The sequence below is a fragment of the Amphibalanus amphitrite genome, unplaced genomic scaffold, assembly GCF_019059575.1.
Source record: "Amphibalanus amphitrite isolate SeventyFive unplaced genomic scaffold, NRLGWU_Aamphi_draft 000323F_arrow, whole genome shotgun sequence".
Taxonomy (NCBI): domain Eukaryota; kingdom Metazoa; phylum Arthropoda; class Thecostraca; order Balanomorpha; family Balanidae; genus Amphibalanus; species Amphibalanus amphitrite.
Genome location: NW_024881818.1, coordinates 526055 through 540352, shown reverse-complemented (window position 1 = coordinate 540352; position 14298 = coordinate 526055). Strand labels below are relative to the sequence as shown.

At 45.1% G+C, this 14298-nt stretch overlaps 1 protein-coding gene across 27 annotated transcripts; it reads left to right on the top strand.

Annotated features, from left to right (window-relative positions):
- Positions 1 to 28: 28 nt before the first annotated feature.
- Positions 29 to 13591, top strand: LOC122388462 (glucosamine-6-phosphate isomerase 1-like). 27 transcript variants are annotated; one of them, XM_043379581.1, is made up of 11 exons: positions 215 to 253; positions 934 to 1026; positions 2852 to 3089; positions 4008 to 4141; positions 4422 to 4523; positions 4861 to 5043; positions 5838 to 6022; positions 6300 to 6395; positions 7275 to 7352; positions 11484 to 11613; positions 12982 to 13591. In XM_043379581.1, the coding sequence occupies exons 4-10, from the start codon at positions 4018 to 4020 to the stop codon at positions 11607 to 11609; spliced, it is 894 nt and encodes a 297-aa protein (XP_043235516.1). In that variant the 5' UTR covers positions 215 to 253; positions 934 to 1026; positions 2852 to 3089; positions 4008 to 4017; the 3' UTR covers positions 11610 to 11613; positions 12982 to 13591. The 27 variants fall into 27 exon arrangements, with proteins under 27 accessions (XP_043235522.1, XP_043235521.1, XP_043235516.1 ...); XM_043379591.1 differs by lacking the exon at positions 11484 to 11613 and having other exon boundaries at positions 217 to 253; XM_043379582.1 differs by lacking the exon at positions 215 to 253 and having other exon boundaries at positions 932 to 1026; positions 2852 to 2877.
- The last annotated feature ends 707 nt before the right edge of the window (positions 13592 to 14298 follow it).

Genomic DNA, 14298 nt, shown 5'->3' with positions numbered 1-14298 from the left:
CTGACCGCTCAAGTACTTGTTTTGCGGGAGTAAGTACATTTTTGTCGTTTTTCAAACGGCTATAACTTGCAAAGTATAGCATCAATAGGCATTTTATGTATATCGTTGAAATCGGCAGAGTCTGGAGACTTAACTGATAGGCAATACATTCCGATTCCTTTCAATTTTTAAACCCTGATAATCCCTTTAATTAACGTGACCGAAATCGAGCAGCACTCAAATCAAATAGCAAGTTCAAGTTGAAAATTGAGAGGTGTTTCGCAGCAGGGGGTGTCGAAGTCTAGTAGGAAAATCTGGCAAATTCCCTGCGTGACGTCACGTCGGGGATGACCGACGGCACCTTGCACTGAAAGATACGGCAGAACGGCTATTTTTGAAAAATGATTAAAAATACTTTTGTGCTGTTATGACGCATAAAACGCTAATCAGCATGTTCCTCATCATGTGATAAAGGCATATCCGTGGTCGAAAATAGCTGAGCCCCTCCCAATTTCCAACCACCGACCTCATAAGCAAAGGATGTAAGCGTAATCCTTAAGGGCGACTTTCCTATACATATCCGTACATATGCGTCCTTATGGAAATCGGTAGTGTGGCGATTGGCGACGCGCGCGACATCTGTGTGGCGACCAAGTGGCGACTGTGGCGACACCTGGTGGCTGCTTTTCTGCTGTATGTAGGCATTGGGGTTTTGCCAGATGTGGTTCCTACTGCTACACCACTATGTTGACCCAATACTAGAAAAGTTATTTTGCTAGTAAAAGGCAAGCAAATTGAAAGTTGATTTATAAAATTGCTTATAAATGATTACGAGATAATAATAAAGAAATTTTGATTGAATAATTATTTAAATAATCAACCGTGAAACTATATTCTGGTAGGTTTAGTAGAAATAAGTCCGTGCAACCTTGTATTTAGGGCCTTGTTTCGCAGGTGTTTCGTGACCTCGACTTGACCTCAACAGCTCTCTCGGTGACCTCTGCGGTGTGGGTGCAGCCGCCGGGCACTTGATTAAAAACAAGATAGGCATGGGCGGCGCCACCGGGGGGGACGGGGGGGACAGGTCCCCCGCTATCGAAAGTTAGGGGGGTACAGTACCCCCCTATCGGCGATGCCCGTTCAATAGTTGATAATAATGCATTATAAAGCTATCCGTCGCATTTAATGCATCGTTGGTTAATCAAGGCAGGTTCTGAATAAAGATTGCTGTTGGGATGCACCGCAGGGGGTCCTGGCCATCTGCAAAAGGTGTGGAGCTGTGATGCCTGTAGTTATAAGGTGATCGGCAGGGCCTCGGGGATCGTGCCCCCTTTTTGGGGCGCCAGGCAGGGTTATTACTTATTACCTCCCCACCCCACTGCCAGACCCCATTGCCGATAAAGCCAAGTTCACTGAAATTCCATAGATATCCGTTACTATATGAAAATTTTCCATTCCTAATTAGTCAAATTCAAGCATGGCAGTTATACCAAAGGAACCATTTGAAATCTATGCCATTTAACCCCAGCACTTGTGGGGAGAAGTGTTCGGATAGATCACAGGCAGGACCAAAAAAGCACGCAGTAGCCCAGGACCTTATAATTGGATATAGCATCGGCTCCCTCTCGTCAAGGGGTTCGATAGCACTCGTTTTTTTTTCTGCAAAACTAAGTTCGGTCGGCGGCCGAACGGCTGGGGGTCTAATCGAGCCCCCCATCCCTCCCCTTCTTACGTCAGCGGCTGTGAAAATGCCATTACCAGCTGTTGAAACATGGCAGTTGCTTTTGCATGAGTGCACGAAAGGGTTTTAGGTCCGTGATACGTGAAAGGTTCTACATGAAAATTGAGATACACCAGCTTATCAAATTGTGCTCACTGTGGTGCGCTCGGTTTTACCTGGACTAGTCTTTGAATTCTGGGGTGAAACAGACCAGTCAAGAAACCTGTTCCATAAGGAGAGCCACTAAATGCTAAAGAGATGTGGGATGAGGTTTCCAGAGACCTTCATTACCTCCCAAAGGGGGTGCCCCGCCATTTGCCAATCCCTGCTGTAGTTGTTACGATTGGAGGGTGAATATGAGAACGATGCAGGTCGTGCCAGCTCGATCATGACGAACACAATGGTGCCGACATCACAGCTCTACTGCCATTTTTGACGAAGTGAATCAACAAGCACCGGAATCCTACCCTGGGGCATTTCACCTGCAGAGGTCGCCGGACCTGAGACCCTTTCACTCATTTTTTTTTTCAACGGTGCATGCGCTCGTTTTTCCCGCGAAGCTCTTGGCAAGAAATCGATCAGAAAGTGTGGTCAAATAACGGCTGGGGACCTTCCATGACCTAGCCTTTTGAGTGACCACCGATGACATGACCACTGACGGCTAGCCATTAGCTGCACCCTGCCCGTTGCATATGGATCAGGTGGTGTCATGATTCTGAAATTATATTGCAGTTTTGGCGCACTTGTCAGAGCAGAAGACATTCCCACTTTTCCTCCATTACTATATGATGGTGAAGCCCTGAAGCTGACCAGACGTAAGATCGAAAATTTGAAAGTATGAAACGTAAGAATAGCTGGCACTGCTACTCATACCTAAGCAATTCGCAGCTTGTAGGAAACCAGCTTTGAGTTGGCAAGACTGCAAATTTTGATTTAGAGGCAAGGATGCTTGAAAAGGTGATCGATCTTAGGTGTCCTAGGATAAGTTTGGAAACGGGATGCACCATTCGATGTGTTTTGGGCCTTGCCAAGTTTCGCGGCGTTACGTGCCTCGTTTTTTTGCATACACGATCAGTATCTACTTTTTGGATTTTCGATTTTCGGTCCCCGTCCCCCCCTATCGAAAACCCGTGGCGCCGCCCCTGAAGATAGGTACCCTGCCCACGTTTATACACTTGGTAAAAACTCAGGCTGGTACAAAAACTGGTCGAGTTGTGCCCTGCCCAATCGTTGTCATTCACACCACTCATTTGTGCTGTTTGGTTCAGTTTGGTTGCTGTTGCTGGCAATTGGACAAGGAGTAGTGTGGGGCTATTTGCATTGAGAAGAGGATTCCTGCTTGTTTTTATATATCTTGATTTCAGCTTAAGAATTCGAATTTCAAATTAAGGTTTGTCCTTCCTTTTGCTTATACATTTGATGTTTTGTGATAGGGGAGGATGGTGTAATTTGGACGACGGTGAAAACAGGGCTAGCTAGATGCATCTAGCTAGGCGTCTATCTAGATGCATCTAAGTATTAGACATGTCTAGCTGGACGGCGGCTGCATCTATCTGGTGACAGCTAACTTTAGACGTTTCTAGCTTGGAAGTCTCCGTCCAACAGTTGGACGCCAAGTTAGACGCCAACCTGTACGTCTGCTCAGTTAGACGCCAGTTGGATGCCAATGGAAGTCCAAAGTCTGCACCCTTTACTTGCAAATATTTCACCAATTAAGTGATTTAGATCTATGCTCTAACCCTCGCCGGCACAGGCCATTTTGCGTCCTTCGACGGCACAAGGGGGTTGGTTGGTATGACCCCCCCCCTCGTGTTTGGCCTTTGATCGAGCTAGTGCTTTGCAGAAAAAAACGAGCGTGCTGCCCGTCATGAGAGGAAGCCGATGGTACCCAATTTTAAGGTCCTAGGTCATCGGTTGACCTTTCAGGTCAGGTCAATGACCCAAAAGTCGGAAAAATCGAGACTTGTTAGAAAGTCGTAAAGTGTGGCTGCTTATGTTTTTTTTTGGGTACTGATCACGAATATCGTGTTAGTTTTTATCACAGATGATGTCTTTAAGCAATAAGCATTTAGACCAGGTCAGCCGTCAGGTCAGGTCAACCAGTAGGGATCGTGACGGGTATTCGTACTGAGTACGTGCCAACCGCCTCTGACAGCTTCGTACCATGCTACGAAGGCACCAGAACTACTTTTTATATGCTCAAATGGTTGCTAAATTCGAATTCAGCTAAAAAAACTAGCCTACAAACATGTAAAACTCGAAAAGTGAACCGAGACTCCAATTCTTGACCTGACAAATTATTTCACAGGATACACATCATGCGTCTGGTAATTTTGGACAATGCTAATCAGGTGGCTGATTGGTCTGCTCGATACATTGTGAAGCGCATCCGTGATTTTAACCCTGGTCCGGATCGGTACTTTGTGCTTGGTCTTCCAACAGGTAGGTAATTTATTGCTTGCTCATGACGTGTGCAATCTTTATTTTATTGGTGACCTGTAATGGAACATCCAAATGTTCCTATCAGAGTTAGGCAGTTGCATAAAATGTGGGTTGACAATAGCTGTTTGTTCAAAATGTGCCTGACTATTAAGTTCCAGTATTATTTTTTATCGAGTTTTGTACCTGTTGTAATAGTAGGCAGCTGTCATAATGTTACCTTTGAACAGGGCAGGGCAGACTGTTTTAAGGTGTAGTGATCAGGTTTTATGTCTGTTTTAAGGTGGTACTCCTGCTGGAACATACAAGAAACTTGTCGAGCATTACAAAGAGGGAAACATTTCCTTCAAGTATGTCAAGACCTTTAACATGGATGAGTATGTTGGTATGTATGCGGTCTATTCCATTTATGCTTTGGCTTCCTGGAAGTTAGATTCGTCAAATGTATTTTTTGAGTTTGGCTACCTGCATTGATTGAATGCCAAATACTTAGTCTGTTGACTCCATCATTCATGGGTAGTTTTTATATCGAACTTGATATGTGCTGATCTATGAGTTACGGAAGTGCAACTTACCTACATCAGCTTTACTAGCGTACTTTTTGCAGGCTCTGTCTGTTAGCTTTTTATTTTATTTGAACTACAATATCCTACCGAGGCTCAGCATAATTTTGCACTAAAAGACGGGATTTGCTGCATGACACTCTCCCTTCATCTCTGCAGGTCTGCCCCGCGACCACCCGGAGAGCTATCATTCATACATGTGGAACCACCTGTTCAAGCACATTGACATCCACCCAGAGAACGTTAACCTGCTGGATGGCACCTGCTCTGACCTAGAGGCAGAGTGCGCCCGGTATGAGGCCAAGATCGCGGAGGCCGGCGGCATCGAGCTCTTCATGGGAGGTGGGTGGGAATATTACTATAGTTCGTTTTTTTTTTCAAAAGGACGCTGGCTCCAAGTATGTTTTTCGAACAAGCACGTGTTTTAGCGAGCAAAACGAGCAAAAACTGAACCTGAGAAAATCGAACGTCGACTAATTTTAACATGTGATTTCTTCCCGATAATTTCCATATGGGCGTTTTGGAACCAGATATGAGAACAGCGGTGACGTCATGCTGTCGAACATGTATTTCAATGTAACTTATGACTATCATGGACGGAACCGCTCACTCGATTATAAGCTCGGCAACAGTGAAAAACTGTTCTGCACCCAAATTCGTTGACACTTGTCCCACTGCACGGACATTTGGGTGCCTGCTGCCACCAGTGACATCATCATAGAATGTTCATTTTCAAGAAACAATTTCCAGCTACTTACCGTGCAAAATTTGAAATCGATTATTTTTTCGGTAAGAAATTCTTGGCCAGACACTGAAGCTGCCAAAACTCACGTGAGAGCTTCGATATTGAACTTTGAGCCAGCGTCCTTTTGAAAAAAACGAACTATAGGTAGATAAGTCTTGAATATGTTTCAACGCTAACTTGAGAGACATTGTAACAAATAGTAAGAAAATTAACCTCACTCTCATTCTATCTAAAAGTAAATTCCAATTCGCCAGTCACGCCACTTACCAGTCTGCTTCGATAGAGCTTGTTCAGTGTATTTGCTATTTCCTCTTTCACATTCTCAAAGAGGACCTGTTCTAAAATCCCCGCTGACCTGATCTGTGCGCTCCCCTGCCTGGCGGCGGTGCAGGGATCGGTCCCGACGGTCACGTGGCGTTCAACGAGCCCGGCTCTTCGCTCGTGTCCCGCACCCGCGTCAAGACGCTCAACCAGGACACGATCCAGGCCAACGCGCGCTTCTTCGACAACGACATCAGCAAGGTGCCGACGCGTGCGCTGACGGTCGGCGTCGGCACGGTCATGGATGCTAATGAGGTCAGTCGGGTCGGGAGGTCACCGAAGGTCACGGGGCCGGTTGGGTAGGTGGTGGAGTGCTATGCTGTTCCCTACACCCGCTATATTCTGCTGACTGTTAACCGTCTAGCTAACCTTCAACTGACACCTGTTGTTATGATGTCGTACATACAGGCACTCATCTTGATCACTGGCCAGCACAAGGCAGACGCGACCTAACTTACCTAACCTAACCTAACCTAACCTAACCTAACATAACCTAACCTAACCTAGCCTGTGTTGTTCTGATGTCGTACAGGTGCTGATCCTGATCACGGGCCAGCACAAGGCGTACGCGCTGCACCAGGCCATAGAGGAGGGCGTCAACCACATGTGGACGGTGTCGGCCTTCCAGGTGGGTTCCGTTGCTGGTGACCAGTCGCACCGCCCGTTATGATACCTCGCGATCGAAACGGGTAGGTGGGCGCAGTCTGCGGCTATTGACTGATGTATGGTTGTGGAATGTGGATGGTGGGCTCGTGGATGCAACTCATCGCATCTGTTTTATGGTAAATATCATAGCATTACGTTGTGACGATATTATGGTACTTATAGTCATATTGCATGTATCTATGACGTGTAACTCTAACGAGTGTCGCTCTTATTCCACACACGTAATGCGATGGATACGCACTTATAATAAGAATGCGTAGGTACCAGGCGTTCAATTGCCTTCCGTGCTGGAAGTTATTATAATAAAGAATCCCGTTCTTCGATATGCCTGCCACACCACGCTGGTCTTTCCGCCGAGGTTTCGCCTCCCAGCCTTCTGTCTCTGGTTTATTTTGAGGGAAGCACGCCATATTTCTGTTTATTTTTGCTGGAGTATGCCTTCACAAAAAACTGCTCAGAGTATGCTCCTCTTCAAACAAACTCGCTCTGTTTTGTATCGAAAACCTTCAGGCTTCAGTCCGTTACCGGAATACAGAAGATCTCGGCTTCTTTTTGCGGCCGTCCCATTATGTTCAAAGATCAGCATCCCGCCACAGTCTGGCTGAGGCTGGCGTTTACTAACAATCTCTACGTGATCCGATCGGTTGCAAGAAGGGGCGCAGGCCTTCTGGCTGCGTTTCGTCAGCGTCCTGCGCACCACTCGCCGGAATAAGATATCGCTCGATAGACAGACATCTGGGAATCGTGATGCAAGAGCGGTGTGCGCGCTGTTCGTGGTACAATGATGACATCACATGCCTACGTGTTTCTCGGGTGCTAACGGCTGCTTCTGTCTTCACAGCAACATCCGAAAACTATCATGGTATGTGACGAAGACGCGACGCTCGAGCTCAAGGTCAAGACGGTCAAGTATTTCAAGGTAAGTAGCAATTTGGTGGTAATCGTATCCTCCCTTTTCTACGATGGCTGGCTACCAACTGGCGTTGTAGGCATGTGTTCTCAGTTCTCACTTCATTTGGAATGTCTTGTGAATGAAACTATGAACAATTGCATCTTTGTTTTCGCTGAATTTATTCGTGTAATTACAAAGTGCGACCCAACATCGTACATTATGTTTTTGTGACTGGTATCATTTAAAGGCCTTCAATACATCACCATATTCGACCTGTCAATACTATCACCTTAGACAATATGATGAGCTCTTTTTGACGGCGTATTGCTGCTCATACGCATATATGTAGGGTACTACTGTCCCTTTCCCGGAAGCTGACGGCGAATCAGCAAGCCCCAGACACACAATGCGCTTAGTAGATAATAAGCAGTCGAACAAGTTTGGCCTACGATATGTCGCAAGGTGCCCCGACTGTTCCAAACCAGAAATATTAACACATTAGATGACGGTCATAACTTAGACGTGTTTATACCACTCGCTGAAATATGACACTGACTCCAGACTGCAGTATCCTTGATATAACCGACGAGCGAAGTGTGCTATGTTTAATGTGGACACACATTTCTACGCAGCCTTTCTCCGCGTGTTGTATATTTGCGACATGTAGGGGAGAGTGGAGCAAAGCGGCCACCCGGGGCAAAGCGGCCACCCATCGTTTTAGCCCTTCATAGCTGGCTCAGTTCCAATTTATGGTTTCCAATTATACTTCTCTTCACGGTCGTTCGAATGAGCCAGACCGGGGCTTCAGGCCTATCACCATTGTTCTGTGAAACACGGAAAAGCGTTTCTTGCCAGGTTACCAACTATGTTTACAATTTTTAAATGTTATGTTATTCCATAACCGTTTGGAATTTCTATAAGCGTTCTTGTCCATGCATTGCATGGTTATCGTACATGTATTCTACCAATTTTAATGTTTTTTTTACCCCACTAATAGCTAAGCTGAAATATTTTTGTCTCGTACGGTATGCGCGGGGCAAAGTGGCCGGGGCAAAGTGGCCACCCCCAATTGGCCATAAGTTGTTTCCATTTGGATAAAAAACTTTATTTATGTTCAAATGTGTCGTCATGCATTCATCTTGGCCACTTCTCAGTTGCATGAGTTGCCAAATAGCATATTTACGTCTGGACAACGAGTTGCGTTGGAGAGGCCGGAAATAGTGGCGATTTCAGGACCGCAAGAATGGACCGTCATTGGACCGATTCTTTTTGAAACCATACACTGTTTTCGGCCGGAATTTAAAAGTTACTACAAAATATTTTGTAACTATGTTTCCACTAAGAATGAATGCCATCAGGGCTAAATTTTTACTACTTTTGCATTTTGTCAAGAAGCATATAGTGCTGTTATATTGCAGTTTTTGCGCGTTTGTTACAAAATATGAAGCGAATAAGCGTCAGTGTTATTCATCAGTGCCAGAAGTTAACTTGGGGGGATGCTATGCTAATTGCTCTTGTCCATCCACTAGAAGTTATTAAATATTTTGCTTTGTGTATTCCAAAAGGAGAGGGAACTATTTTATTTGTGCCTTCATGTCAGAATTGAAGGTGGATCATTAAATTTTCAAGGCAGTTTACAATGAAACAAGCATTAGGTCTTTCTCGTATATAAGCAGTGGCTAAGAAGAAAAGGTTGATCAATCCTGAAGTTCAGTCATCGTACCTCAACTTGGCAGCAAGATCCCCAAGGACAGAGGTTATATTGTATACCTGTCCTGTAAATCAAAGCATTTTTGGGCCTGCAAAGGCTTAAGCTATTTGTGGTGTGTTCGGAGTGAGGCTATATGGCCGTTTTTGTTGTATGTTTATGTGGAGATTGAATATAACTGTGACCCTTTGCTTGTTTGTATACTTACTATGGTCAAACAGAGAACAGCACATTCACATAAAATACTCACCTAGCACCTAACTCATAGCTGTACCCTGCAGGATCTGTACTTGTTCATGTCTCGAGCACTAACAAAGCACTAAAGAAGCTTAGTAATAATTTCCCACATTTTCTGAGCATCTAACATGACATACAGCAGTGCAGAGCAGCTTCAGAGAAGAAACACTTTAAATGCACAGACTCACACCAGCCACCAAATGAGCCAGTTCCTCAGCTGACTGTTTCCCTGGATGCAGCTTGGCAAGGTGAGCCAAATGTGAGCTAACTATAGGCAAGTTGAAGGTTAGCAGTTAAGATTGAGCTAGGGTGAGTACCTACCTATAGCTGGGTGCTACTGCTATGCAGGTCTTGGGTAGGCTGCAAATACGTGTGACGATTGAGGTTAGGTCAGCTGTCAGGTTACTCAGGTATGCTCATTGCTCAGGTCACATTTTTATGGACACTTGGCAAATTAAAAACTAACATAACCTAATCTAAGCTAACCTGACCTACACAACTGCTGACTATAGGAACTAAGCACCTACCTACTTTACGTGCCTACATATCATATACCATTTCAAAACTCAAAGTAGAGTTCCTTGGTGGAAGATTACCCTCAGTACTTTTATCCCAGCCCTGTGAAGAAAACTAATACTTCTAAGCTCTGAGTCACTGCTGGCCATCCACAGGAAGAAACACTGAGACTGAGAGCTTTGCCATTGTATATTGGACCAACAATCATAAATCACTATCATGAATGACTATGAACACATCATATGATCACATTGTTGCATGGATTGTCACATTTACAATTTTATAACAATCCTTTTTTCAAGAAATACAGTAATGATTAACATCAAAATCAACATAAAGTGGATTTAGTGATCCAAGCTTTCTCCTCCAGTTGCAGTAGCAATGGCATGATCGCATGTTTCATTTGCCAGACAATGAGTACCTGATGCACATTACAATCTGCATAGCATCTAAGCATAATAAAGCTGCCAAAGTCCATTCATTCTAGATTTTTAACTTGATAGTTAGCACTTATTTATCTTGCTGTTGTAAGTTATCATTCAATATTCATGCCAATACATCAATATGCGCTCATCAGTCAACATTTTCTGGCATGATCCTGCTCAGCGTGCTCTTCAGTATTGCTCCAAGATCTGCAATATTATAGCTTGTTTTCGGCCAATAAGCTCTTTTAATTTTACTTTTTTTGCTGATATATGAGCCCGATCAACTTGCGTTTATCAACCAAAATTTCATAACTTCGAGTTCAACTTGATATTGATATTGCTCAGGAGTCAGGACCTCTGTCAGCCTCCTGGATACTTCGGATTGTTTTTAGTCACATGCTTCTTAAATATGATATAAGTCAATCTTAAGGGATCCAAAACATCCAACAAAACGACGTACAAGAGTACGGAAACCACCAGATAAACTCAAAAAGCGCCTTGGAACAGAGCCAAGGAGCCAAGTGGTGCTCCATTTGTTTGTTTACAATGATTGTAGTGCTGATGTATTTTTAGGACTCTGAAGGTCGGCTTATAAAAAATGAAACGTTTTTACAAAAGTTGTAAGGCAAGTAATATTTATCTGAAAGAACTAAAATATTCAAAAGCCAAACACTATGAAATACATGAATCGGAACGAAAAAGTAACCCAAAAATCCAGCCTAATCAGCGGCTCCTAAAACTGCAACAAAATCAGCACTTTTCCCCGCAACTCGTTGTCCAGACGTAAATATGCTGCCAAATAATGCAATTAAATGTTTTTTCATGAAAATCCTTTCTTTGTTTACCTATAGGTGGAAGATGATAAAGTAAACATCCATCCTCGCTCAAACCTTGTCACCATCAAATACCCTAGTCGTACATGATGAGGGAACTATTTTGTTTCTCATATCGGGACTTGAGAAGACGCCGGTGGCCGCTTTGCCCCAGGGTATGGGGCAAAGTGGCCAATATGCATAGGTTTAAAGTTTTGTCAATATCTTCCATATGTGAACGCCTTTGGAAATAAAACGCAGTTGAAATAAAAGGCAACTTAATAGGGACCACATTGGTATAGAAAGAATCTTTCCAAGTTTAAAAATCAAGCGTTGACATCGTGAGAAGCGTTAGGGTGGCTGCTTTGCCCCACTCTCCCCTACTTTCAGGGTCATCGTTCCGCCTGTTTTGCATCAGTGTAGGAGTGTGTGCATGTGTGCTGAGGCTCGGCCTTTTCAGAGCCTGCATCAGGTGCACCAGCGGTTGATAGAGGAGGAGGTCTGTAGCTCTGACAAGGCTCACGGTAACGCCACTAGGAACGGTTACACGGCGTCTGGTCACGGTGACAAGGCGACTGGTAGCTAAACCAGTAAGGATGTACCGCCCAGCTCGCGCTAGCCTAGCCAGCCAGACTTGTTTGCCATCACGCCTGCTCGTAACGTCTGGTAGCAAGTGTCTGTTTTTTTTTGCGGCATGGCCTCGTTACCGACACGACAGGCCAGGCTGATCGGTGCCGTGCGTGTGTGTAACTGTAACATCGCTGCACCTGATTCCGGCTGATAAAGCGGTTTGACAGCGAAAACACAACAGTGTGATTTTATTTAACCTCATATCAGTTACCCACGGCGCTTGAAGTATCGACGTACCGCAGTTGTGTCGGAGAAACAGGTTTACATTTTATGAAAGCTTTACATATGATCCCTAGCTTCAAAATTCTGATAAGAATAAGCGACGTACTGCATGGATGTCACAAGGATCTGGCATTAAACCAGAGCGAGTCTGATCTATGCCTGGACATGACTTCCACATATTAGCTCTGCGGCGAGCCGAGGACGTCACCTATGCCACCAGTCCTCTCGTCAGCTGGTGGGCGCCACTGATAGGCTCCTTCCGCATTGAACTGGCCCGGCAGGATGTGAGCGGGAGCGGAGGCTACATTGCGCCATGGTGGGGAGGGCCGTCAGTTGCCGGGCAGCGACTCGTGCTCTGATAGTGCTCTGGTCACCGCGTGACGCCATAAAAAGAGCAAATATTGGCGATGAGTCGAGGCAATCGCCATCGAACACTGTTCTGAAGTTCGTTAGATATGGCGATGCCTTTCAAGAGTGGACAAAGTGCGGAATGTTGCGAAACTGCATATCCGTACTTCGTCTTTACTAACGACGGTTATCGAGATATGACTGAGGAGATATGCTCAATTGACCTGGCAATTCTGAGGGTTATTTCTTATTAGTGCAGTTAGTGTTCCGTGGTCAATGCCTTTGATGTGTGTTTATTTTTAGATTTGTTTGCTTCGGTAGTGTTTTAGCTGTCTTTTATTTGCAGTTACCTTATGACGATTGAATGACCGCTTTTGAGTTATCGTAACAGTGATTGCTTGCACATAAATCTCTGCATCCCATGCTTGGAATGTGTGTGTCTGTGTAGTCATAGTGTGTGATGAATTTTTACCTAACCATGTATACTTAGAGCTGTGTTAATCGTGTCAATTTCATGATCATGGGGTTGAACTCTCAAGCGTAAAGCCCCGTAACAATAGGTTAATTTATAGGTACACATGAACGCAGGAAACCAATAATATCCTTTTTACAGAATGGTGAAGTTTATTTGTACATTAAACTACGGTATCATTATTTAACTGATGTTGGGACATTTGTCACTGAGACACTGTGTGACCGGGGTTTTCCCACGGGCCACGAGAGGTCTGTGTCTGACCGTGTCTGTCTGACGTCCTCAGGAGCTGTGGTCGGTTCACAGCAAGCAGATCGACGATCCGGTGGCGTTCGAGTCGACCCGTCACGGCTAAGTGGCGCTGGCGGTCCGTCCTGCGATATCTAGGTGGCGCTAGCGGTCCGCCCGGCCGGCCGTCGGGGACCGGACGGACGGGCGCTGCTCTGCGTACGCTCACAAGACACGAACACAGACTGTCGCCTCGCCTCTGTTGTGGCGCCCTCGGTACTCGGACTCGACTGTCCTGGTCTGCTGTGGTGATAGCTTCTGTCGGTGGTGAAGGCTGCAGGTGTTGGGACGTCAAGGGTTGACGGTGCAGTGCCAAGTGATAATAACTGTAGTACACTATAGTATAGCCAGCGCCGAGTGATACGGTCGGTCAGTTTAATATTTGATATTAGTTTTCACAAACTCTGTGATACATATAAGAGTATATTCAATGCTATTCGCTCTCAAAGACGATTTATGCAGGCAGTGTTTACTGTTTACCATGACATTGGTTTTATAATGACCAGTTTGCCTCGTATGAGTCTGGTTGAAACTTGATGCCTTGTTTCTGGACTGGTTTTTATGGTACCCGAACAAAGATTTCCATGTGAAATACATGTACTCCTTTACCGAAATGTCTGACTGAAGGTATGGTGCGGAGAAGCATAGAAGAATGCGAGAGGTAGATCCGAAGACTGATGCGGAGATGCATCACAGTTAATTGTGTTCTGGACCTCTGAGTGGGTGCTGGGATAAAGTTCAATTGTTGTACTTTTATGCTCTTTCCTGGCTTGTAATTGGTTTGGTAGAAATTTGTCTTGAATTGTAAATAGCGTCATGACACGTGGGCCATTTCATCTCGTTGAAAGATGTTTTCAGAATGTTGATTTTGGGCCGAAGTGGATGGAGGTGGGATCATATATGGTCTCACACAGTATATGTAGGTACTGTGATCCATGGGTCTGATGGAGGGATCCGATGGCGCGGGAAATAGATAAAAGATTAAAACGTAGTCTTTTTTGCATAAGGGCAAGGCCCATAGGAATTATGACGGTCATAACCCCGTGCCCCTGATTGTGGGTCATGATCGCATTTAATAATCAAATGATCTCGCATCGGCGTTTTTAAGTTTGCTCCGAAGACTGAAGATCAAGAACCGTTCGATTTGCGCCTGCCGCCTACCCCATCACAGGCGGCGGAACGGGGAGGGCACCGGGGCACCGTGCCCCCTTTGATTTAGGCATTTTAACATTAGCCCTATGAGCCTTGCATGGAAAGAATGGGACCAAAGGACAAAAGTCGGCAGTGTCCCGCCCATGCCCCAGAGCCTATTTTA